The 27,307-nt window shown below is 37.8% G+C and overlaps 3 protein-coding genes across 3 annotated transcripts; 1 reads left to right on the top strand and 2 right to left on the bottom strand.

Annotated features, from left to right (window-relative positions):
* Positions 1–5,062: 5,062 nt before the first annotated feature.
* LOC140231808 (uncharacterized) lies at positions 5,063–8,730 on the bottom strand. Its single transcript, XM_072311961.1, has 3 exons — positions 8,615–8,730; positions 6,699–6,832; positions 5,063–5,178 (listed from the first exon to the last, which is right to left on the bottom strand). The coding sequence occupies exons 2-3, from the start codon at positions 6,829–6,831 to the stop codon at positions 5,063–5,065; spliced, it is 249 nt and encodes an 82-aa protein (XP_072168062.1). The 5' UTR covers position 6,832; positions 8,615–8,730.
* A 4,588-nt stretch (positions 8,731–13,318) lies between these two features.
* On the top strand, positions 13,319–17,506 carry LOC140231942 (protein chibby homolog 1-like). Its single transcript, XM_072312090.1, has 4 exons — positions 13,319–13,392; positions 14,686–14,892; positions 15,953–16,071; positions 17,196–17,506. Exons 2-4 carry the CDS (start codon positions 14,703–14,705, stop codon positions 17,295–17,297), a joined length of 411 nt encoding a protein of 136 aa, XP_072168191.1. The 5' UTR covers positions 13,319–13,392; positions 14,686–14,702; the 3' UTR covers positions 17,298–17,506.
* A 3,355-nt stretch (positions 17,507–20,861) lies between these two features.
* On the bottom strand, positions 20,862–26,838 carry LOC140231510 (uncharacterized). The gene is made up of 4 exons (XM_072311644.1): positions 26,480–26,838; positions 24,510–24,702; positions 23,656–23,898; positions 20,862–22,370 (listed from the first exon to the last, which is right to left on the bottom strand). Exons 1-4 carry the CDS (start codon positions 26,827–26,829, stop codon positions 22,266–22,268), a joined length of 891 nt encoding a protein of 296 aa, XP_072167745.1. The 5' UTR covers positions 26,830–26,838; the 3' UTR covers positions 20,862–22,265.
* Positions 26,839–27,307: the final 469 nt, after the last annotated feature.

The raw sequence follows: 27,307 nt of genomic DNA, 5'->3' as shown, positions 1-27,307 counted from the left end.
GCATGCAGTTCTAAGGGGTATCAAAAGTTTATTTGAAGAAATTCGGTTTTGAAATGGCTGAGATATCCAAAAACAAGGTGAAACAAAAAGATCCTAATAAAGTTGTGGCATGTCGCCTTTTATTATTAGCACTTTTTGTGATATCTCGGCCATTTGAAAACCAATTTTCATCAAATAAACGTTGAATCCTTCTTAAAATTACATGCTCTTTCATATTTCATAAGAGGGTTTTCATTTTCTCACTTAGGAATGTTCAAAACATGAATCCCCTTCTCAACCAGTACTGTACAATCCCTTTAAGTGAGAATCATGAAGCACAATGCACGCATGAGTCCGGAAAAGATCACTTAAGTATTGATAAAACACGTTATATTCATTTTAACCATATAAATACTCACACAAAACTTGCAGGTAATATAATGATTGATAATGTACCTCTTAAACGCAAAAGTTCTGTTAGATATGTGCGTTGTGTTTTCATCGATGAAAACGTAATTTGAATGACCACATACGTTATGTTACAACTTATATCTCCAGAAATATTGGTATTCTTTCTAAGACTAAAAGTTGTCTTCCTGAAAATACCCTTTTTATGCTTCACAATTTCCTTATCCTACCATAAGATTATACTATGTATTGTAATCTATGGGCTACGAGTACGAAGACTAAACTCAAGTGCCTATTCAATTACTTACTCCTAAAGAAAGTCATTCGTATCTGTACTGGCTCACGATATTAAGCACATTCAAATCCACTCTTTTATTACTTAAAAACATTGATTAATTTGATATCTACAAATTTCATAAATTTCCATGTTAGCTTTTTATATCAAAATATTTGAATAATTTACTCCCAGCTTCTTTTTATGAGTTTTCTCAATTGAATAGTACGATTCATTCTTATCCCACTCGTAATTCGCAAAATTTTTATCGGGTAAATCGCAACTTATTAATTGCTCAAAAATCCATAACATACAATGGACCAAACCTTTGGAACATTGAAACATTCTTCGAGATTGTGTTTAATAATGTAAACTGATATATTCTTTTAAGACAAGATTGAAAATCATGTTTCTGTCAGACTACAAACTGTGAACATCGATTTTGTTTTGTTTTGATCAGATCTTTACCTGTGAATTAGATTGAAAACTACAGTAATTAAACCGTAAATGAAATGTTTCTGTGCCTACTATTTTATTTTATCGTCATTACCTTCATCTTCATGATCACATTTTTTACCATCACTCTTTCATCATAATCATACTTTACTACATCTTTATTAGTATCTACGCACTAGAATATGAAATGTTAATGCATTGTATAGATTCAGGTTTTATTTCTCCATTATGCTAAACTAAGTACACCTGTATGTACAATACGTAAGTAGGTTTCCTCGGCTGCCACGTGTTCAAGCATCTGCTCATGCTGTTGTAGTAACAGTCCTTCTTCTGCATAAGTTCCTAGATAATTATTTGCAAATTTGATAATGCAATATATCTTGGCAATGAAAGTAATGTACATATTTATCCTTTCCCCTTTGAATAATGTACATTGCAATCTATATATTGTTTTTTTTTTTCAAGATATTACTATAAAGAATTTTGGTTCATGTATGAAATTATACTGAAGAAAACGAATCAAACAAACAATATACAAAGTAAACTAAGTGAACTCTCTATATAACGAGATATGGAAACCACAAACTCAGACTCACTCAACCAAAAACTGATTATGGTAAACGATCTCTAATATATCGTGGCGCAAAGCTGTGGAATGGTCTGGACATTAGTGTTGGTAAATTACTTCAGTCAAGAGTTTCAAACGTCATTTAGATAATGACAACCCAGTTGCATTCAATGTCTTACATTATTGAGTTCATGGCATTTGATATTATGATAGGTATGAGTTGTTATCTTTGTTTAGCTGTTATTTCTTCTTAGTTCGTATCTAATCTTTGAATTTTTTTTCTCTTTATGAGAAATTTACTCAGTTGTTTGACTTCTTTGACTTACGTGTATTCGTATATATTGTTATTTGTTTACTGCTTCAGTCAAATTACGTATTCTTTGCTTAGTCGGTTTGTTCATTCTCCCCTACTGAAATTTTTCATTGTTTATGTTTGTTTGTTGTTTTTTTTTTTACTTTGGTTGGACCCATTCTAAAACAACCATTTGCTAATCGGAAAGGAATATCCATCCCATGAGTGATGAATAAATCAATGGAAAAATAAATACAAATGCAAATGCAAATACGTCTCCATTTGGTTACTTAATGCACCAAAACAAAGAGCCTTTAAACACTAGATTTTGATCGGATATATAAGTTATGAACCACATACTTCTATCTCAAGTCTCCACTAGGTTACTCAACGCACCAAATCAGAGAGTAAAGGAGAGCTGGATTTCTGATTGATTGGATATTAGTTGCAATTATGATAATGAACCACAAACTTCTATATCACCAAGCCACATTAGATTAGTCAACGCATCTAAACGAAGAGCAAATGAGAAATGGATTGAGAGTGAATATAGATAAGTTGAAACTGTGATGATAAACCACACACTAATGTTACACAAAGTCTCCTTATGTTACTCAATGCATCAAAACAAAGAGCAAATAAGAACTGGATTGTGATAGGACAGATAAATTACAATTATGACAATGAGCCCCACGCTTTTGTCTCATGAGTCTCTATTAAGGTTGCCCAACGCACAAAGACCAAAAAAAAAAAAAAAAAATAGTAGCTGGATTGTGATTAGGTAGATTTGTTGCAAGTATAATAATTAGCCACTCACGTCTGTCTCCTTGAGGCTGTAAGTTATGGAAATGCATTACGTAACAGATGTCTCCATAGACAATGTTTCCATTAGGGAGTGAGAGTGAATATTCGTATGTGTGCACGTATATAATTCATACATAGTCATAAACACACACACACACACACATGATAGCGTGCATAAATTATATAAAGTATAGAGCCATCACACTTTGGAATTTATTGTACAATCACAATTTATTTGAGGTTATGCACATGGGTTCGGGGAAATGATAGCAGTCAATGATCGTCCGGTAAAGAGCACGGCTGCCGACTTTGAGCATGGACCCTGCATGCTTAGAGTAATTTGGGTAGGATTATAATCATAATCAGGCGATTCTCGTCCCACCTCGAGCATGGTCGGGAAGAATGAGCATCGTTGCTGACACGGAAGCCTACAGAGGGCGCAGTGGTGGTATCCATGGTACCAGATGGGTTCTTTTCATAGTGCGGAGAATTAGGATCACTTTGAGCACTAGAAAAGAGAAATGAAGGTACACCTATACCATAAATGACATTCTCTTTTGATTATTGAAATATAATAAAAAAGACGTTGTCACAAAGCATCGTTATTATTTCTAATTAATTCATTGACTTAAATACAATGAAAAGTTGTCTGAAAACAAACAAACAAACACACACACACAGACACACACACGCACACAGAAGACAAGATACAGGTAAGATTCAGCAAGTACGTAACAGGGAAGTCGGAAGAGTGTGATGGATCAACTTTCAAAACGCATCTTTTATGACAGCCAGTAACTGTGCAGTTCCTGATGGTAACATAAACTGCATACTCGACTTTGTTGTACAGGTATTGTTTCTTGTCTGTCAGTCATATAATAGGCCTAATGATGATAAGTGTATAATTTCTATTTACAGACTACAATGTGTATTCGTTGTACTAGGTGATACACAAAAAAAAAGCTTTTCCCACTTTTGATCCTTAATAGTTCAAAAACTATATATCACATAACACTGATACTGATATGAGCAATGACTGAATTGTGTACAGTTTTGTTGGAGGTAATTAAAAAATGAAAGCATAAATCAGTTTCATCGAATTCAAAATAATTATTTGTAAGTTATAGAGGTTTCAGATTTTGCTCTATTTTCAACCCTCTGTACAAAGCTTTGATTTTGCACAGGGGTCAATTGATGTGTATAGGAGTGTGTGGTTAACACCCATACAATGGTCCTGAACAATGGTCAGGGTTTAAATGCTCTACAGTGCGTATCAAAAAACCTGCATTCGTACAGGCTGTCCTATTTTTGCCACTTTCATTAACAGACCTCATCCATGCAATGAGACATGCATTTTCCCTTCACAATAACACGCAAAAGAGCAATTTGTCATTGTTGCCTTTAAAGTTCACGTGCTCAGTCATGCATAACAATTGTAAACATAATTAGGTACCAATGGAAAGAGGAAGAGTTCTTCTTTCCTCATATCCCACATTGTGCTCTCCATAGCTGACAATTATGAAATAGTAGCCCTCCAAAATTTGGATTACCTTTTTTTTTTGATACGCACTGTATTACATATTTATGAGAAATTCCACTATCACACCTAGTCTTTATTCATTCTGAAATGTGGTGCATGCAAGCACATGAAAAACATGAGCTCATATTTTCATGGGCATGCATTTTACCCTTTGCCATGAATTCAGACTAGCAGTGCCCAGGGCAATCCATCATAAATCATCAATAAAGCATTCATTTGCCTTGGAGCAAGAGACCAGAAGCCTAGTCAGCAGAGCTCTGAAAAGGTGCGTATGCATGGTGTTCGTGTCTATATTGTTCAGGGTCATTGTAAGCACACACTCACATACGCATCATTGGTTCATGTGTAAAGTTCAATGTTTCACAGAGGGTTAAAATTTGACCAAAATCTGGAACTTAACTTTAGAATTAATCATGGATTTAACGAAACTGATTCATGCTCTCATATTCAATTCACCTCCAACCAAATTGTACACTATGCAGCTATTACTCATGTCAATGACAGTGTCATCTGATGTATAGTTTTGGAACTATTAAGAGGGAAATGTTTCTTTTTAAACACCGTGTACTTGTATACTTGCTCAAGTATGTTGAGTGCTGAAAAACTCTGGTCTTCCCTCTATAATGCCCCCTCTCCCTCTCCCTCTCTCTCTCTCTCTCTCTCTCTCTCTTTCTCTCTCTCTTTCTGTCTTGTCGTTTTCATGTACATACGAATTCATATTACATTAAAAAAGACTTACGCTTAGATGTTTTCGATTTCACCGAGACCTGAGGCGCGGCAACTGAGGTATCTCCTGTTGTCCTTTCGCCTGTAGCGACGGTCACAGATGCAGTTTTCACCGTGGAGTCCGGTGCAGACTTTATGAGGAGCACATGTGGAGGTATATTGAGAGAGAACTGACAGGTTAAACAATGGAATTACAAAAAAGGGGCTAATGTATGGTACTTCTACTGACTGGATGGAACTTTGTATTGTGTGTGGAGCGGAATGTTATCGTTTTCTTTTTATCATTAAATCAATGCACTAAACGTCAAAACTCATAAAAGCAGAAAAAAAGCAGCAATACTTATAAGATCTTTTACCAAAAGCTTTTTACATTTAGTGTCGAGAAAACACAAATCTCAAATTGAAATAAGCATACAAAACAGAAGACAAGATTTATTATAGTTCCGTAATCTGATAGAACTTTAAATTGTGTGTGGAGCGGGATGTTAAAGTCTTCTTTTTATCATTAAATCAATGCACAAAACAACGTCAAAACCCGTAAATTGATAAATGCAGAAGAACAGCAATACTTTACTGACAAGACCTTTTATCAAAAGCTTTTTACATTATTTTATGTGAAAAAAGTTACAAATCTCAAGTTAAATCAATCATACAAGACAGAGGTTAAAGAAAGGAACACATATCGCGCAATTTCATGATCTCTGTCTCAAGCATGTCAAGTCTCTCGCATTGAAACTCGAAGCAGAATCATAATTACAGCAGTCAGGTGCGTAGGTGGAAAACTGGACGAAGTAACGGTGATTGAATTTGGCAAGTGTAATATCTCTTTGTTTGTATATCGTTTTTATGACGGAAAATAAGATACTTGAGTAAAATACAATACAAAGTGCGCGAAAAGCTGCTTGTAGCAGTCAGGCTGAAATGATCCCAACATGCCCAAGCTGCCAAAGGAACAAAAAAAGATGTGAAGGGTGTGGTGCCCACACTAGTTAAAGGCACTATTTCCCATCGCAGATGAAACAAATACCCAGCCTTTGTGCTTCAAGATATTTCTAAAATGTGTGAGTTAGGGATAGAAATAACCAATGTAAAGATATTTATCAGTATAATCAATGTTAAGCATTGTTAACTATACAAAATGTGAACAATAGTTTTATTAACATTGTTTCTAGAAACCTCTACAACTATGGTTGATTGAGAAAAGTAGTGATATCTCTCTATACTCTAGGCTTTATTGTGAAATTTGTATATTGTAGGATGTAGGGACCTGCAGTTTTTCTTCAGAATTTCGTCATAACCAAACAAACAGTGAAAAAAAAAAAAAAAGAGCGGATAATGTTAGGGCCTGAATTTTTATCTCTCTTCGTTGAAACCGGAATTTCAGTATAGTCGTGTTCGTTATTACGAGAGTGCACTGTACATACAATTACATGCACTGTACATACAATTACATGCACTGTACATACAATTACATAATAGCTAAGAAAACTGCCATGGTTGCAAATCATAAAAGTATCCGTAGAAAATGCAGACTGTTGTTCCATTTGACGACCTCTCATCAAAGCTGAGCTAAGAAACAAATAACTTTTTTTGCAAACAAATAATTTACAAACTTCATGACTGAAATAAAACAAAATAGTCTAGAACTCACAGGCAAATCGACCTCTCTTCACCATCGGCTCCGAGCCGTACACAGCCTGCTCCAGATCGTCAAGCTCTTCGGGTGTGGCGGCCACGGAAGCGACCAGCACGGCGACAGCGATGGCAAAGACGAAGACCTTCATTCTGTGGTCGAAAGCGTCGACAAGAAAAGGAGAGGACTTTTATCAAAGTACAAGATGAGAAACATCATGAACATTAAGAGAACATAAGAGATTAAAATATGTGATATCAAAGGCATAATTTACCATCTGCAGATGAAACAAAAACCCAGCTTTAGTGATTCAAAATAGTTCTGAAATGTGCGTTAGGGATTGTAACTACCAATGTAAAAAATTAAAAGAGTATACATGTTATGTATTGTTGAATATACAAAATGTGAACAATAGTTATAACAACAACAAAAAATGTTTTTACACTATACCGTCTACAGTTATGGTTTATAGAGAAAAATAGTGATATCTCCTTATATTTAAGACTTTATTGCGAAATGTTTGCATGGTAAGATTATCATTTTTTGTGTGTGTGATACAACTGACCTATACATATGCATCAAATGTGAGATCTCAAGCATGTTTGAAGTCACTGCTCCCAATGGTGAGTACCCTTAAGATGTATAACTTCACAGTAAGTTGGTATCAGTCATACACTAGGGTTTAAATTATCCATTACTTGATTTGCCATGTTTGTTGATAGTCATCATTATCCATTTCTAGGTTGCACAAGCCAGCTCAAAGACACTTTGCTGAAAGCACACCTCCGTGATTCTACATCTAATTAGTCAATTACAGTATCGACTGCACTATATCAAATTAACTGAAAACAATTCACGTAGAGGCAAATTTGCTGGGTATGTTATGCGCCTTACAATCTGCTCACCAGCCGTTCCGGTAAAATTTTCTATAAGATTATGGAGAGTTTTGTAAATCGGAAAACCCAAGTCAGATACTGATACGCAGCTAGTTATATGGCTCGCATACTAGAATATAATCTTTTTTTTTGTAATGTATTGAAATTTTGTGCATGCTTTATTCACACAAGATTGTGCAGAACAACTATAAAGCTTGCCTGAGGTTCCCCCTGTATAGCAACAACTGATGAACGTCAAGTAAAATCCTGCCGAAGAAACTAGAATTGGAGGGAGCAAGGGCATGAGATGGTTTGTTGCTACAGGCTTTTTAAAAAGAAACATCCACCAATTTTGATACTATAGTAACGGTCTCTTTCAGATGTTCCTACGCATGAGTTCCCTGCATGTCGAACTTTGATCGCTGTAAATTGATATTCTTGTTACTCCATCCAATACGAATTGTACATGTATATGAAGGAAACATTGATTCTAAAAACAAAACAAAGCACTTATTTTTGTTGTCTAGGCAATTATGAGAAAGTAACACTTGGCAAAAATAAACTTTTCAATCTATATAGTATTGCTACTGTGTTGACATTTTCGATGGAAGAGGATATACCATCTGTAAGCTTTACGGTCGGGATTGTCGTTTGAAAGTATAGATTACATGTTTATCTTGATTCACGTTTTTAGCTTCTTTGTCTGGATTTTTTTAAGTGGCCACAAAGGAAACATTTGGATTCTTACGAGCAAGTTTCCACAGTGCCGACAACTGTAAGTCCCCTGGCCTCCTGAGGACCAGGAATGAAATGGGGATAGAGTGCCTGCTCCCTTGAAGACACAACCACTGTTGCCAAAGGAGTCTCGAACCAGTGATCTCATGATTTAGAGTCCATGGTCGTATCCACTTAGCTATAACGGCAACCTGCCACATGGCAACAAGCGTCTATACCTTAAAGAGATTGATACACCTCTTGCACGACATTAAAATATACATCAGACATGTCAGAGCAAACACAATTCATGAACACATTCAACTTTCGCTTGGAGATTCTTACCTGCTAAATTGGTGGAAGACCTGTGTCGATTGTGAGACCAAAAGAAAACGTGGATGGTGGGTCTATGATGATGCCGCTAAGGATGAGTCTGTATAGCACGTTGCTCAGGATCCCTTGTATTTATACAATTTTACCCTCCCAATCCTGGTCCCGCCGACCGGTGGACAGATGTTCCGAGAGGAGAGCGACTTTATGACTTTAATCCATCTCCATCGTCACATTAATCACGCTGAACAAGGTACGTGCTTTATAAGGATTTGCCGCTCATTAAACTCCATGCTTTGTCGTTTCCATTCTTCTGTTTGGTTGCTTTTATTCTCTTTTTACTTTGAGAAAGAACGTTTTTTTCACAACTTTAATTTTCAAGCGTGATATATACCTGCAACGGAATACCCTCAATGGTTCTCAAGCCTCGAATAAAAACAAAACAGAACAGCATATTATTACAGCTACACTTTCACAATTTTTGGCTGGATTCATTTCATACATTACTGTCATTTGGGAGATATAGAGGAAAAAGAAAAGATGCTTGTTCTTACATATACATCGTATGTCTCTAAAATGGATAGGACTTTATTACCTCATTGAAGTTTTTGTAGAATTTAATATATCAGGAAAAATACTTTGAGCTTAAATGGCGAATTTAAAGGAATAGAACTTTGTCATGGTGCCAGAACAGTAAAAATAGGATAATCAACATCAAAGAAGAGATTAAAGATATTGGAGATAAAGATGTCGGAGGTAACAATTAATATTCACTCGATGGATTATTTCCATCAGTCACGATACGAATCATCCCCTACACATATACAGTGATTTTGAGGTTCGAAGGTATTTACTGTCATCGTCTCTAAAATATCTGTAATAACAGTTTGCTTTTTTTTATTGATAAAAGCAACAAAAAGACATCGAGCGTCACATTTCTCTCTTGATCGTTTTCCCCCAACTCAAAAAGCCGCCTCTTAGAGCTATACCTTGAGCGGTTGAGGTTCGAAGACGCTCACTGTCATCGTCTGCTAATTATTTGTAATATTATAGCAATATTGCTAAGATAGGGTCAATGTTCATTTCATCGATATTACCAAATCTTGAGCATCATCGCTTAAGAGAGGTCTATTAATGATTTGGAAACATTCGTCGTCGCCGCCTCTTAATATCCTTTCTAACCTTGAGGAGGATCAAACTTGATTCAGCGTCCAAACCATTAAAGGCAGAACGTCTGTCCTGTTATTGGAGTCCCCTTGCAAATTTCATTTCACTCCGCAGCGGGGGGGGGGGGGGGGGGGAGCGCGGAGGGAGCTGAGCTCAAGAACAAGGAGGGGCGAAAGAGAAGATACAGAGAAATTAGTGAGAGTGTCATGCGCAGGAGTGTGGGTCACGTAACAAAGCAGAAGGGAGCAGGCGAAGATTGAACATCAAGGGAGAGAGAGATATATATTATAAGGAAGAAAAACAGAAGAATGAGAGAATTTGGTTAGCTAATAGAAATGATTGTCTGAGAGACAAATACAAAAGATTTTGATTCGAGATAAATTCAGAAAATATTTTTAAACATCACTCAAACTGTGACACTTTGAATTAGTCTGTGTCGTGACGAATGCGTCTCCTCTTATTTTAGGTGACAACCTATACGCTCTGAATGGTACAATGTTTAAAGACATAATAAAGAATGTTGAACACACACAAAAATTATTATTAATATTATCATCATAATCATCATCATTGTTATTCCTCATCATTGATTGATTTAGTTAGTTACCTAGTTAATTAGTTAGTTTGTAAGGCCCCCTGATTAGTTTATAATAAGTTAGTTATCTTTATTGCAGTTATCATTGTTATTCTCATTACAGATACAATGTATAAATAAAATTATAGCAGTCCAATTTATTACTGTACTTGTAATGATAGGCATCTACTGTTTTCTTTTTCTATAATGTTCACAAGTACGATCCTGCCATTGTGCTTGTACACATAGTATGTACCTGTGTACATGTACAGTATTTTCAAACAATTCTGAAGGGCTCAAGGAATACAAATATTCGGAAAACGCAATCTTTCGTCGACGGGACGTCATGCAATCGACCGACACAGTACGAGAAAAAGATTAAAGGGGCCCTGAAATCCAAATGCATGTTGATTAGTGTTGATTTATGATACTCTCAACATCACTTTTGCGGTAAAACAAATATCTAGAAACATTTCATATATTTTTTACGATTTTTTCCCCTCTATTTTTTCTCAGATTACTTGGGAACGCCCGCAAAAAAAAAAAAAAAAATCCTTCCAAATCAATCAATGTTAATATTTTTGAGATGACCTCATCTGTCAATCATTGCTAAAGTACTGAAATGTTTAACAAAAGACATTGGAATTCACCTTCCTGTTGACTCAGCATAACTTGCATGTTTCTGTCATATTAATGTGACTAACAAAAGACATAGCCCCTTCTAACAAAATGAGTTGTTATCATACCCTATAGCGATGCTACATACCTACCACTCTCTCTCTCTTTCTACAGCCTTGTAACGAACCATTCCATTCACCTGCTCCCTTGCTAGGCTGGAATTCACTTAGTTGTTGCTAGGTAGGGCAGGCCTCCGGTAAACTTTGTTGTTGTTAAGGGAAACTTTTGTGAACGAAGCATGCATAAAATCTGAATACATAGCAGAACCGGTCTATACACATCAGCAAAAAAATACAGTGAGGATTTATTCATGGAGGAGACTGAGGGAAATATGAGTTTTAACGGCATCATCATCTCAATTGATTTGTACGTGGCTGTTCATTAGGACTATGAAGGGAAATGTCTCCGTCACTTCTGGTTCTACAGAAGATTTGTGTGTGTGTGTGTGTGTGTTTGTTTTTTTTTTACAATATCTAAGATAAGAGCCTCCCCCACCCAAAGACTTGTTGCCCCTTCTAACAAAATGAGTTTTTATTACCCTATATAGCGATGCTACATACTACCTGCCACGTTTGGTGAAGATCTCTCATAGGGTTTTCAAGATGGATCTGAAAATGTGAAAGTTTTGCACCACCCCCCCCCCCACCTGCCATAAGCAAACTTGAAACTTATACAGTCATTGATGTCTTCATAAAGTAAACTTATCCGTATCTCTTCTGTATGGTTCTAAATAAGATAATAAATCCATTTGGGGGGATGGAGGGGGAACTTTGAGGCTCCACCCTCCGCCGGGGCCGAGTGAGATACTGTCACCCTATACATGCCCTAGGAATGCTTCTAGCTGCTACATGTAAGTTTAGTGAAAGCCCGTCAAGGGGTTTTCGAGGGGTTAAAAAAAAAAACAAACAAACAAACCGAAAATGGAAAAGTTTCATGCGCAGCTTTGATACTGAGTTTATCTACCATCTATACCGTTGAAGTAAATGATTTGCACAAATGCCGAATGCGTTTGTACATTTCCCATAAAAATGTAACGTTTGTAGGCCCTATGCATTTCCCGGCGTCATGTTTCCACATTGCCCGTTGATGCAAAGTTAGAGGTTTACACATTTCCCGGCGAGACGTCAAGTACATTTCCTGGTGCGTATTCTGCCGAACATGAATGTGAACCGTCTGCTCAGACGCCGGAGTAATTAGAAATGAACCATTATATGCAAATTACAAACAAAGAATGAATGGCCCATGCACGTAGAGGAATCAACGACTGGAAATGAATGTGTTTTTATGTCTCAATGATCACTGTGTCGAATTGCTACAATTTGAAAAGGCAGGAATCAGACGCGAGAATCAAGGTTGCTCGAAAATCCTTTGACGCTCACATTGTGACACTATAAGCCATGCCCCAGGGACGTGTTTTGTTATACCCGTTTTATTGTCGCATCATACTTGTGAAGTTACCGATGGAAGAGGCGAGTGTTTGATTACATGCAGATGATACAGTGATTTCTGGTTACATTTCAGAAATTGATTGATTAGTCAAGTGGTGGGTATACTCTGGCATTATTTTCATTTTGAATTTGAAAAAAAAAAGTGATAATAGGTTTTAGGGATTTTTTCTTAATTTATGTCTTCATTGATTACAGTTACATACAAAAATAAATACGATTATAAATCACAATATTTCACAATGATACTGTAAAGAAAGGAGAAAGAGAAAACGGGGGTACAGTATATATATGTGTATATATATATATATATATATATATATATATATATATATATATATATATATGATATACACGTATATATATATATATATATATATATATATATATATATATATATATATATATATATAAATGTTAAGGGCCTAATTACCATTTTTATTCACGACAGCCCCAGCATTATGTGAAGAATGCCTCTTTATACTAATGACAGCTCCACACACGTTCCCTTTGAGTAGTTATTTGTATACATTTGAACAGATATGAATCGGTCCTCGCACACAGCGTGCTTGTTGCAGAAATTTGTTTGCTTGTTTGTTTGTTTGTTTGGTTTGGGTTTTTTCCGGATTTCATTCATATGACAAAATTATTGGAAACAATGTATGCGGGTTTTTTTTTTCGGGGGGGGGTCAGATTATCAGCCGATACTTTTTTTTTTTTTTTAAAGGTGGGAATGTAAGCTCATGGTATTATGATATGATTCATCTACTAGTAATACGTTAATATTTATTTTTCAGGAAAGAAGGATCTGCGTAATCCTCGGATGTCACGCCCTCTTACGGCTTGTCGCGTACACCAAATTCTGCGTACACTGACTTACCGATAGAGTCTAACGTTTAGAAGCTAGATTGGGGTCAGGTAATCGAGAGGTAAGTGACAAAATACCGTCAACTGACTAGCAACTGACGAACTGAATGTGTAGTATGTACATCTCAAACAAATTTGTCATTATATTATATACTCTCGACGACTATGACAGCTGGAGACAGCTAGCACTAGCAGGTTGCAAGTGGTTTAATCCGACTCGTAATATTCTGTGTTAGTTAGAGACCACTGCACTAGACTGGCACCGGTGCACCGCTGTGCTGTGTTCAGCTGTGTAGGTAGTGGGCGCTAATAATGTATGGTAATGCTCATTGTTGATACACCTGTATTAGAAGAGAGCTCAAATCCTTCCGCATACCCATATAGCACCAAAGTCACAGAATATACTTGATAGCTTATTTTCGGAAAATCACTCACGTAAATTTGAACCAAATCGGTCTTCGGGAAGCGCCGAGATCGACGTCGACTAGACTAGAGTCTATCACGTCAGAACTATCAATTATGGGCTGCAAAATCTTCTTTGTCCATTGTCAGTGATTGTGGCATTATGTGAGCAGTCGCAGCGCGCAGCGTACATATCTAGCGCCGCACTGTGAAGCTCTCACGACTTTTAGTAATCATAGACTAGTAGAACCTCTACAGTCAACAGAACACCAGCTTCAAACTTTTTGCTTGCCCATTTGCTTGTCCAATATGGGCAACATTTTCTCTCATTGTTTCAAAACACCTTCCTGATTTCCACTCGCCCCAGGCATTCGGGCAAGTGCTTGTTAAACGTTTAGTGCTACTCCATAATGTCTAAGTGAGTTTTGTACATTGAATAGAAATCTTGAATGCATCTTAGTACATGCTAAACCTGTTGACAAAATTGTCTACATTGCATAGTATAGAGTTATCTAGTGGTGTAGATAGTCTTTAACCCCTTGAGGATGAGTCCCCAATATACTCAGGCAGGAGTCTATGGGAAATGCGTGTTGTAGCAAAATCAGTCTGTCTTCAGCAGGATAGACTACTTCTCAAGATCACAAAGTAAAATAATCATACAGCGTAGTTCATACTTGGTGAGCTCTGAGACTAGCAACTTTCTACACCTATTGACTTATTTCAAACCATTGAGGACGGACTGATTTTACTATGACGTGTATTTCCGATACAGGCACCTGCCAGAGTATACTCGGGACTTGTCCTCAATGCGTTAATGTTTGAGTAAATTAAATCTTGTGTCAAAAAAAGAATGACTCCTTCCGTCAAGTGTTACTGGCATTCTATTAAAGGGGGGGGGGGGGGGAGACAAGTGGCTCAGCATCAATGTTTTCTATCATTGTCATTCAAACCAGACTTACAAAAAGGCAAAATGCCTTTGCTTGGAAACAAGTTCAACACCAAGAAAACACCGCCACGTCGGTCAGCCTCCCTGAATAATCTGAATCGGCTGGAGAGTTCCATCAGGGAGGAGGAGTATGGAATGACCTATGGCCAGCCAAAGGTCAAACTTGGTGGACAGGAACTCAAGTTTGATGAAGACAATGGCATGTGGATAGCCGGTAAGATAATCAACATTGTAAACCTTCCCTGTTTATTCGCTAATCAGCACTTTAGCTTCCTCCCTTTATTTCATCGTTTGGCACAGATGTCCTAAGCTTCAAACTCCTTGTCAATGAATGAATATTATGTATCATTACCCTACTTCTTATTATGTCATCATAGCCTCCATGGAGAACTGTTACATTGGCATGCTTGCTAAATCCAATAGTTGTTGTTTTAAAGGATGAAAGGAGAGAGAGAGAAAATGGGGCCCTAAAATCCAATAGGAGAGATCAAACCACAGACCTTTCAAATAAAGCACACTAGATATCCACTTGATCTTGACATCTCAGTTGAGCATGTATGTAATGTACGTCATGTGATAGACACATGCATAAATAGATACAGTTAAATGTACAGTAGACTTCTCTGGGTATGCTCAGAATTGATTTTTAATTGCAAGCATGCACTCAATCTAAGATTTCGAAAAGCTCTGGCAGTTTGTGACATGTAAAATACAAAGTAAATTATCAGATTTCATTACTGTAGTAATAGTGTTGGACCTGAATACAAATGCATTGTAGTTCAAATAGAACAAGAAGAGAATGTGAAAATTTTAGTGTGCATGAGTACATCAACTACTTGGTGCAATGGATGCACACTAAGGTCACTTTCACACTTTTGTTATGATTTTGTATTTCACTTCTTGGTTGACAAGGAATTTCAATATTGACAACACAATCTGCTTTGGTATTTGATCAGTAATACAATGTATGTAGAGATGTAGGGGATGGCCATGTTTGTATTTTTTCTCTGGGTTTAGAGGTTAGGGGATATTTTTTTCTTTTTTTCACTAGAGAATACATGTATTCTCATATTCTCTTTACTTTTGTTTGTCAGCATTTCATAGAGTTTAGGAATGTTGATGTCATTGAAAAATTTGCTCATGTGTCAGTGTGAACATTACACTGGACATCGACTGGCAGGGTTTTCAGTATTCCAGACTCGGTAATAAAGTCTGTAGGTTAAGTGTGCTGCCAGGTTATCCCAGCAATGTATTTGGTGTCATTTTGCCGTCAGAATCTGGGCCCTCTGGTGGCATCAGTCAGCGGGAATTCATCAAGCTGAGAAAGCAGAACCAGTCCCTGTCGGAAGAGAACAACCTCCTCAAACTCAAGATTGAACTTCTCCTTGATATGGTAGGTGAAATGTTACATTTGACAATTACTTGTCCGTCAAAAGTGTGAGAGAGAAAAAAAATGCATTCACTACAGTATGTAATTCATGTAAAAGGGAAGACATATCTTGTGCATTTACATAACAAGTCAATGTTAGATGTTAGATGTTGAGGCTCTATAGGAAATTGATGTAGATGTTATAACTGTGACACGCTTAAAGTAGATGTTACGTACATGTATATGTCGGCTCATAGTTCTCATTGGCCACCAGGGTCATTGATAAACTGACATCTCCACACGTCTGTGAGAATATTGTACATGTGTTATAATACTGTGGAAATTTTTGCAGTGTTGAAATTTTCGCGTATTTCGTGCAACCAGAAACTAGCGCAAAAATAAAATATTTTTATGTTCCAGTAGTTGATGTCTTGATTCAGGGGAATTAAAAACACACAAAACTCATCTCATCCAGCCAAGCGCAAAAAAATTAGTCACATGAAAATATCTGCTTTTACAGTAAGTTGACTGTGTCTGTATTTCAACAAATTTTGGCTTTTAATTCAACACCCATTTGAGGGATAGTGAAGAGATGTTATCATCTCTAATTTTTTAGCCACATACTCCTGGCTAATACATAATGTGAATTTAGTATTATCCTCGGGACTTTTTCTTTCTCTCTCTCTGTCTCTCTTTTTTTCGATTCCGTTTGCTTTATGTGATGGCACTAGGTGAGGACTTCAAAACTTCCACACAGAATTTTGACCTTTGACTTCTTTGACCTTTGACCTTGATTTTTGACCTGTATTGTACATTTTGCTACAAAATGCTACTCCTTCGCCATTTCTAACCCGATTTCGATTCCGTTTGTTTTATGTGGTGGCACTAGGTGAGGGCTTCAAAACTTCTACACAGAATTTTGACCTTTGACTTCTTTGACCTTTGACCTTGATTTTTGACCTGTATTGTACATTGGCTACAAAATGCTACTTCCGGCGGGGACATATACACTGTATTACGCACCGCGTAATTTCTACTTTTCCTTGTTAAAAGTATATTTTGTTACCTTTTCATCTGTACATATTATCTTTTCTTTCTTTTTTTTAATATCTTTGTGGATTTGTGCTTGTTTCTTGTCTTCTGAATAGTTGGCAGAAACCACTGCAGAGAAGCACCTCATGGAGAAGGATCTGGGAGATTATGGCTTCCCATCAAACCAGAAGAAGAAGAGCAAGAACCAGAAGAGGTGATGAAGATGGCCATAGACTTTATCTCCTCTCCTCGCCCTACTGACATGGATCCTCCCCCATCCTTACACCATCCACTGGAGAGAACGAGGAGATGGACATCATGTTGTCTTACGAGCACAGACTCAATTAAATCCACCTCCTAGGAGGTTGGCTGCTGGACAGCTTTGGGCGTGCACCGATCGATTTTGGAGCCAAGCCTTCAGAATTTTGCTGGCAGTGCATCGCTTTGCCTGTATACAATATGGCATCTGTATCCAAGACTCAAAGCATTTAGTCTTGTACACTATTGTAAAATCCCACCCCACTGTTATGTGGGCAGATTAATGGAGTGAAAAATACAGGAAACAAGAAAAGTGAGGGTGCATATGAAATTTACACACATGTACAGGGAGAAGATGAATATTCAGTTGATGGTCACTCTCCAACCTTATGGGGGGAAAAAGAGAAGAAATAAAAGTATGTGAAGAGCGACTGCACATTTACAAGATCCACATTACAGTGCACTCCCGTTATAACGAACACGGTTATAACGAAATTCCGCTTACAACGAAGTAAAATTCAGGGCCGCAACATTATCAACTCTATGTATTTTTATTGTTTATTCATTCGGTTATAACGAAATTTCGTTATAACGAAAGAAAACTGCCGGTCCCGAGGACTTCGTTATAACGGGAGTCCACTGTATTTTCTTTTTTAATTTCATGTGGATTGATATAGTTGTCTATGTTGCATGAGAATACCATACCAAGACTGAGAAGCACCCATAATCAGGTACATACTTACTCAAAACTTTATGAGGTACACTGTACAGTAACCTCCACATTAATCGATGTCGGTATTAGACCCTGTTTACAGTGCGGGGCTGGGCCGAGCTGCGGCCGAGCCCGTCCTCAATTGCGGGGCCGAGCCCCGCAATTCTGTCTGTTTACAGTGCCGGGCTCGGCCCGGGCTTTTAATTCAAACCTTTCAATATTTTGTTGTAGTGGCGCTGTGCTTGTAAACAAACGCAATTTGGCATAGTCTGGTTTCCAGACCCTTTGCCAACTGGATTCCGTGGTGAGGAAGTCGCCGTTCGGCAAAGGCCTTTGCCGAAGGAAAAATCCTTTACAGGACAAAACCACCTTAAATTATACTAGTTTTCGACATTGAGGGGGTTTATATCCTGAATAGCGAAATAGCACAGGCAGAGGGTCTGGAAGCCAGACTAAATTTGGTACCGCATTTGGCCCAGTTTGCGTTTACACTGAGAAAAGGCTGGGCTCGGCCGCGGCCAAGACCACCTCCAGAGCGTGGCCAAATGCGCTGCCAATTTTGGCCCCGCATTTGGCCTTTTGCACGTTTACACTGAAATGAAGGCCAGGCTCGGCCGTGGCCAAGCCCGGCCTTTTCGCTCACTGTAAATGGGGTCTAAGTTGACAAAGTCGTGTAGGTTGACACAATGGGGAAGTCCTGAAATTTTCTTTTCTTGTGTTGTGTTGTTGACTTCCATGTAAGTCAACATTCGCATGAGTAGACAGATTTTCTTCCACCTCCATGCTTTATCTGTAGTCATTTCCTATGAAGATTAAAACTTTGAGCACTAAAAATGTTATAATTAGGTGTTTGACTGACATTAGATGAATTCCTTGAAGAGAATGGTACTACAGTGAAGTTAAGAGGTGCAAACAGGACCATTACATTCTCACTCACATTGAGCCATGCAAACATTGATGTGCTGCCTCCAGGATGTACACCCTCTATCTACCAGATGCAAATACTGGTAGTAGAAATCTTGAAAAAAAAAGGAGCAGGTTGTCTCCCTGATTGGTCATGAAGTGAGGCTTAGTCTTTAGAATATAGATGAATGGTGTTAGGAAAGAGATTTTACTCTTGATTTAATCTGCAAGGTATATTGTGTGTGTATGTGTGTGTGTGTGTGTGTGTGTGTGTGTGTGTGTGTGTTTTGTAAATAGCACTGGGATTTTTTCTGCCAACACTAATTATTAGATGAAAGAAAGTCAACCTTCGCAGTGCTTTTTCAAGATAAGAGTAGCCATGGTTAAATTTGATGCGTAAATACTGTATGTAGATATTGTATTCAAATGCAGAATTTTTTTGGAGTGCAAATGTATTATTCCAGATTGCTTGTTACCAATGTATTCTGTGGAAGCAATGTGAGAAACTATGTTGTTGCCGTTCATGTGGACCTGGACATTTTTGAATGCGTTTTTGAAGAAAATAAAATCCTATTTGTGAACTGGGAAAAAGTTATGAGAGGTCAACATTTGTTTATAAGTACATTGTACTGCCTATTTTCTTTGCAAGGAGTGTGAGAAAACGTGACAATTTTTGACAGGATTATATTAGAAATTATTATTATTATTTTTTATGTGACAACATTAAATGCTCAAGTACAATTTGTACGCTGTATGACCTTACAATAGTTTTCTTCATTATCTCTTCAGCACAAGACAGAGAAAAAAGAAATGGCATAACATCTGAAGTCATATATTAAGGGCAAACCTACATCCAAATAAATTCAAATATCCACTAGTCCTCCAGACAATAAATTACTAATTAAGATGAAATTGTTATCAATACAAGCTCACATACCATAATACTGTTAGCGTTGAACAAATCACATCCAACATCAGAACAAGAAACCAATTACATGTACTGCTTTTAGAAATACCAATGAAAAAAGTCACTTTTTCAGATCTGATACGCATTACATATCTTTATCTATATCTATCTATAATATACAGACAGATTAAAATGAAGTTTGAATGCAAAGACCAAAATGCCATTTTCACATTTCTTCAAGGTAATGATCGAATTTGAAAAAATATCCTTTCACTTGTACAATGTTATGCACTTGTTACATAACAGCAAATTTTTTGGAACATAGTGAATTACCATGTTTTAATAACATTTTGTTTTTCTGCAAATTCAAACTTAATGTATGAAAATGCATATATATTGGTTTTTGCATTTAAACTTGTAAGTATACATATTATATATAAATATATATATATATATATATATACATATATATATATATATACATGTATATATAATAGATATTTAAATATATGCTTAACTTGTCATGTAGGGAGAAATAGATAAGTGTAAGTGAGGAATTCCTCACATTGGTCGTTGGTTCTCCCAGCTTTCAGCTAGCCTCAGCTTCAGCATTTTTCTTTGAAAAAATAAAAAACATGAAAAAAAAAGCAAACCAAAATGGCCAAAAGCTTTACAAAATCAAAAGACCACAAACATACTGGTACATATCTATTTCTGCCTATGAAATGGAATAGAGCAATGTGTTTGTGTGTGTGTGGAAATATATATATATATATATATATATATATATATATATATATATATATATATATATATATATATACGTCGAGAGAGAGTAAATAAACATAATATGTTTTTATAAACACAAAAATAGTGTCACTGTCTTGGCTTACGTACATAGTATTGTTTCATTTGCATATTTCATGTCTCTACATGTGTCGATATCTTTCAATGAATATATGTATCAAAGTAGCAATAATACACAAACATAGCAATAAAATGTGTTGAATTTATTCCCTTTCAACTTAGTATAACGTGGTACAGTAGTACAGTATAATACGAGCAGTACCATTCAAACATACACCATCAACAATAAGCATATCAATATGTTCTATGCGCCTTTCATTTACCTGCTTCCTACACGTCATGGAATAGACAAATGCTGTTCCACTGTGGTATGTATGTATCAGTATACCAGGGATACAGATTACGGGGGGAGGGGGGGGGGTGGGGGTGGGGAGGTTAAATGGAAGGAAGGAAAGTGAACAGCAAAGAACTGGATAACTTTCCCATGCATTAGATGTACATAAAAGCATATTTTGAAATCATAAACTATCAATTACTCCCTAAGCCTACAATGAGGTGAGGAGAACAAAATCAGTATGAAAAAAAGAGGTCTAGGTCACAGAAAAAAAAAAAAATGCAGGAAATACCTTTACTGTTGAACATGAACCTTCAAGATTTAAGAAATTTCAAGGGTCACAACCATACCAGAAAGTATAAATGGCTTATATGCAGGCTGTTGTGTAAAGTAAAATAAAAACCAGTCAGTTTATACACGTATAATATTCATACTTAGTGTGTACACATATATTAATTCATTTATATCTGTTTTTCTCATACATTTATTCAATTACTGCAGAAGTTTGATATGTGCTAATTTTTTTGCTTTATAGTCTAGTTTTGCAATCTTTAATTCTGGATTGCAGTCATTTCACAACCTTTCATACTGGCCTCCATAAGCTATTAAAGCATTGTATCAATCTATCTCAGTCTGTGTACGCCTCTGATTATCACCATCGAGGGGAGATGCCTTTATAGCCTAGTAAAAAAGGGGCACTATACGGTTACCACTTGCACTGATCAATGATGTGCTGCATGATGTATGCATGAAAAGACATGCAGCACAAAGTTTCGAAGAGAAGACATAATCATACACATGTACGAAATAAACATCTGCTAGGTAAAATTAATGCTTTGTGTGAGAATTCAACTAGAGCACTGAATGAAACATAGAATGATGGACAATTTCATTACCTCTCATCTCGAGAATAAGAAGGGGCAGTTTGCAATATGCATCCACTAGTTTTCAGATTGAGTTCAATTTCTTTGCTTCTAAATACAGAGTAGACACTGCATATTTGGAGAGTGACCAGAATACATCAGCTCACCTGTACGTCCAATATGCAAGTGACCAAGGGCTATAGCCATCCATGAAATTCAATGAGATATCTCAAAATGAATTTAAAGTTACATGTCCAGCACTCTTAGTAACTGTTGGATCTTCTCTGAAGCAAAGGAAACAAACATCTCTGATGTACATCCAAAACACATGAAATCACAAGGCCTGCACTGTACAAATCTGCCTTGCCCTCCCATACAAAGATTTTGATACATAGTAAATGACTATCTGCTTTCCACTGGGGGTGGGGCGACAGCAACTCCTGGTATGGGCGGGGTCAGACCTCCTGGCATGCCTCCAGCTGTTGCTGCATTGGGTCCCAGCAGAATCTGGTGAGACAGTGAAACAAGAATGTTCATTCACAGATGAGTTAAAAGAGATAATTTGTAGTTCTCTTGCACAAGACAGTCTGCGCCACAGAAGAATACAGCGATAGAATTAAATCCATGAAGAGTTAAAGGGGAATGACACCACACCCAAATATCAATGTGGATAGAGTGAATGCAGCACTGTAAGTAGAACAATTATCATCAAACTGATGAAATTCAGACAATCTGTTGAAAAGTGATACAACATAAATCTTAATTTGGTGCAGCCATCACTGGATGAGAAATCTACTTCATGATGTCATACATGTACGGACAAGGATATAAAAACTGTATAAAGAGAACTCCATAAAGTTGAAATGTTCATGAAAAGTACACATGCCTTTAAATTGTCACTCATATACACTATGGTCAATATCATTCCCCTGCCTTTTGAAAGAGGTAATAAGTCAAGTGTGCTTTCATTACGCTAGGAAAGTGGCAATATTATGTTGAATTTTCTCTCGTTGTCAGTGTGTGTGTCACAAAGTGTTGTAGCCTTCTCATCCACCGATGGCTGTATTTTTGAACGGTTTGTGTTCTCAAACCTCAATGTGTTCTACCATGGAGCTACAAACTCCATGGTTCTACTAATATTGCTGCACAGTCCTGCAATTCACATATTTAAGGCTCACTTGCTTTCAACTTTCAAAAAATTTATACAACAAATGACACCAAGTGAGTGTCTGTTGGTAGTATTTGGCATTCCACACACCTTGCCAGCAATTAACCTTTGGATAGATGGTAGATGGCTGCTGTTGTCATGGCCTCCAATATGACATTGCAAAGTAAAAAAAAAAAAAAAAAAAAAAAAATCAAGATGTTTTTGTCTTGTTAAAGGTCCTGTTTACCTTTGGGAGCAGTGATATCAAAATTGTTCAAGATATCACACCGTAGGTCTGTTGTGTCTTAAACATCCAACCATATAAAATTTTCGCAATAGAGCCTAAAATATATGGAGATATCAATGTTTTTCTCAATAAACTCTAACTGTAGACGGTTTCATAGTCTGGAAACATTCTTATTATAACTATTGTTCAAATTTTGTGTATTTAACAACATTTAACATCAGCTACGGATTCAAATTTTTACAGCTTGGTTGTTTCTATCCCGAACTCTACTATTTTAAAGCACTAATGCTGGGTTTATGTTTCATCTGCAAATGGTAAATTATGCCTTTAATGTCTGGACATGTACAACTTATATGAGAAGGTGCTAATATATCTAATGCTGTCGATGTACATTGTACCTGCTTTTGCCTTTGAATCTGGGCCTGCTCCATGTGCACCATCTCTGTCTCGAACACGATGGGCAGGATGAGGACCATGAAGGACGTGCTGCCGATCCAGAGGGCGCTCCGCGTGAAGTTGAAGAGCTTGTGCAGGCCAGTGAAGGAGAGACTGACAGTGGTTCCAGTCGCAGAGCGAAGTCTTGAGGGGAACATCTCTGTCAGGCCCCATAACCTCTCCACTAGGGTCTCATCTTCAAAGTCCTAAAATGAGAAGAAAAGTGGATGGCAAAGCACATTGGCGTGGGGGTGATTTTCCAGATGCTTTGTCTTCATTTTATCTCAAGAATGATGGCTAATACTTGATCAATTATTGCTACAGAAGGCACTCCCCCCCCCCCCCATCCCCCCCCCCCCCCCCTTATCCCACTTGGACAGGAAGAATCTAAGGAAAGAACCTTTGGAAATTGATAGGTGTTGTGCATTTTTACCTGATTTTTTTACATTTTATTTGACAAACCCAAAAAGTGGATGCCCCCCCCCCCCCCTCCGGTTACACAGTCCCGATAAATGTTGAGAGAAGTCATGAAAAAAGACATCATTTATATCACTTAATTTAGTCATTCATCACACTACAGTCATTGTGTAGTATCAATACAGTGTATGCTTGCTTCACATACAAGATGAATGGTTTGGGCATACATTGTATATTATTATCAGCAAAATGGAACCAATCACAATCATTAAAATCTTTGATTTGTATCATGTACATCTCCCCCCCCCCCCAAAAAAAAAAAAAAGAAAGAAAAAAAAAAAGAGATTCAACACGGAAACACAAGATCAACTGACACCACATCTTTCATTCTTGAGGTTACCTCATCATCATCATCGGCTGGATCTGAAACTGTGATTGGTTTTGCTGCTTTTGGCGGTTGACTCGTCTTAGGGGCTGGATTTTGGTGAGCTGAAGGGTTGCTGGGGCCTGCTGGCTTAGGTTCTGTCGTTGCCGTTTTGACTGGGGTGGACGCAGGCTCTGTGGCTGATCCGGTGGGAGGTGGCACTGACTTGCTGAAGGACAAAGCCAACCAAATTTCAAAGACTTGAAGATGGCAAATTGGCAGAAAAAGCCAAAGAACTGATGCCTGGTTATCAAAAAGAAGCAATTCCTGAAAAACCCTTTTTGATAAAATGTCTAACCTACAGTAAACAGCCAGCATAAATTGCATATTGCATGTTTCGTTAAAAAAAAACAACAACAACATAAAAATCATGTTGAAGTCCTTGGGACCAGCAGTTTCTTTGTGTCATATCAAAATTTTGTTATAACTGAACAAACAATAAAAAACAAGAGCGCATTACATTGGGGCTTGGATTTTTACTTTGTTGAGACCACAATTTCGTTATAACCATGTTCATCATTATATAACTTGAGTGCACAGTACTAGTATTTTTGATAGGCTTTAACCACAAAATGCAGAAAAATTCTGTACAAATTACAGCTTCCTCTTAGAGACTAGGAAATGAATGCCACTTGGAATGGGTGTTCAAACTGAATCTTAATCAAAATGTCTGAGGTTTCATTCACAGCAACAACAAATGCAAAGAAAGCAAGAAAAAAAAAATGTGCAACTATCCAGAATCACTCTGAATGATTTTCACACAATTCCAAACAACTATTTCAATCTGTAATACACAGAACTTTTCAGTTTAGTTCCGTTCAAAGATTCATTTTGGCATCTTCATCAGTTTCTTGTTCTTCTTCTTCTTCTTGACCTGCCTGCCACTCAAATCCTACACTGGAAAGTCAGTGAAGATTCTTGCAGATGGAAGGAGATGTGTGTCATAAATTAAAGCAGGCTTCTCGTTCTCCTCCTACGAAAGAATTTTGATGGACTTGAATTTCATGTACAAATGTACACTGTACAAATCAACTATGAAGCCCCTTACTTTTCACACTGTAGACCCCAAGTTAATGTTTGTTTAACTATACACAGCCCTGTCGCAGAGACTCCAACTCTCCCGCTTTCGATGGGAGATCTCCTGCCGAAAGCCCATTTTTGCAAGATCTCCTGTTCTCCCGCTTGAGATGCAATTTCCCCCGCCCTGGCTCTGTGTCTCCCACTTGAAATGATCTTGTATACTTTAGTGTCATCGTATGTCGAGAAATAAGCCTGAAATAGCATGAGAGAGCATCTGGAACCCTAGAGCTTACAGCAGGGTTCGAAATTGGCAATGGTCCGCTGGCCATTGGCCACCCGAAATCACGTCGGACTAGCTAAAAATAAAAAATTCTGAAGTTACTAATCCGTCTGGCTAGCCAAAATATTGCTTCAGTGTCAAAATTGTAGTCCACCTGGCTAGTTAAAAAAAAAAAAAAGTTGTGCGACCCCTGTTACAGGGCCCTTAGAAAGCGGGCCCTGGACCCCGGCAGCAAGGGACTTTGCGTTTCGCGCTCATGATGTGCGCTTTGCACACATGAAGTTGGAGCCTCCCATTTGCTGAGGGTTTCAGGCGGAAGAATCTCCAGATCAGAAGGTGCTAACGTTAGGGATTGGAGTCTCTGCTGTCGCTTTACACAAGTGTCGTGATTCACACAGCACAGCGTCTGATCGGGCCAGCTCTACCTTGACTTGTCTCTTAATCTTACCACAACCTGATTACGACAAGTAATCAAATCATATTATTCATGGCTTCGTTTTACGAATACGACTCGGACTTCACGAGTCTGCTGTTCGTAATTTCGTAAAATTAGTTGTATTTGTACCCTACGTTCTGGATATCAATTGTGCTTGTATAGTAATGTGCAAACAGCCAATAGTCATGACAGTGGCAAACAGTTATTTACCTTGGACTTGTCCCAGAAGTAACGCTTGTTGAATCCGCAAGATTTGGCTGCATCACCTCGGGTATTGGTACGGCTGCGGGTACGGGTGCGGGCTCCCCCTGTGCCGCTGCCAAAGGCGTAATGAGATCGGGCTGTGGAAGTGTCGTTTTGTCGCCATGCTGTTCCTGTGCTTGCTCTTTTTGGTTAGGAATTACTACAAGATCATCATCTAAAAGCGACTCAGACATCGAATTTTCAGTTTCTCCATTCTTGCCGTCAACTGCTTGTGTGTTGGATTCGTCGGTAGAGTGTGGAGCTACATCTACGCCAACAGTCTCTGTTACCTGTTCCAGGTTGTCTCCACCCTCCATCTTGGTAGAAGTTTCGTTGTGCAAATTATCTGGTGCGTGCGTGCAGTCCCACTCATTCACTTTGAAGTGGCTAATCAATTGCCTCGCTCCGTCGTGTACGTGTGTACATGACTTGCACGTTGTGCGGAGAATAGAAGCGTGCGAGTGTGAGTGTAAAAATTCCGTACTCCACGATGCGTAAATTGCGCAAGCATGCAACACACAAACACGGCATGAAAATCCCGCCCTCTACGTCCATGCATTGCATGTTTCGGGGGACAAATTTTTATCGCAAATGTTCCCCTTGCGAAAGATTCCGTCATGTAAATGTTGGACAGGTCTGCTCATGTCAAAACTATGCTATGTTCCCGCTCGCGTGTTTTTTTTTTAGACGGCACACATTGGGGACCCTATCCCTAAACCTAACCCTAATCCTAATCCTAACCCTAACCATCAAACCCTAACCCTAACCCTAACCCTAACCCCAACCCAACCCTAA

The sequence above is a fragment of the Diadema setosum genome, chromosome 8, assembly GCF_964275005.1.
Source record: "Diadema setosum chromosome 8, eeDiaSeto1, whole genome shotgun sequence".
Lineage (NCBI taxonomy): Eukaryota > Metazoa > Echinodermata > Echinoidea > Diadematoida > Diadematidae > Diadema > Diadema setosum.
Note: the sequence above shows the minus strand (reverse complement) of the source record. Positions and strands in the feature narration are given on the sequence as shown.

Coding starts and splice junctions, on each gene's coding strand:
- LOC140231808 (XM_072311961.1), bottom strand. CDS start 6,831: ATGAAGGTCTTCGTCTTTGCCATCGCTGTCGCCGTGCTGGTCGCTTCC. Junction 5,179..6,698: donor GAAGAGAGGTCGATTTGCCT/GTGAGTTCTAGA, acceptor CTCCTCATAAAG/TCTGCACCGGACTCCACGGT.
- LOC140231942 (XM_072312090.1), top strand. CDS start 14,703: ATGCCTTTGCTTGGAAACAAGTTCAACACCAAGAAAACACCGCCACGT. Junction 14,893..15,952: donor CAATGGCATGTGGATAGCCG/GTAAGATAATCA, acceptor TTTTGCCGTCAG/AATCTGGGCCCTCTGGTGGC. Junction 16,072..17,195: donor TTGAACTTCTCCTTGATATG/GTAGGTGAAATG, acceptor TCTTCTGAATAG/TTGGCAGAAACCACTGCAGA.
- LOC140231510 (XM_072311644.1), bottom strand. CDS start 26,829: ATGGAGGGTGGAGACAACCTGGAACAGGTAACAGAGACTGTTGGCGTA. Junction 24,703..26,479: donor ACTTCTGGGACAAGTCCAAG/GTAAATAACTGT, acceptor TTTGTCCTTCAG/CAAGTCAGTGCCACCTCCCA. Junction 23,899..24,509: donor CAGCCGATGATGATGATGAG/GTAACCTCAAGA, acceptor TTCTCATTTTAG/GACTTTGAAGATGAGACCCT.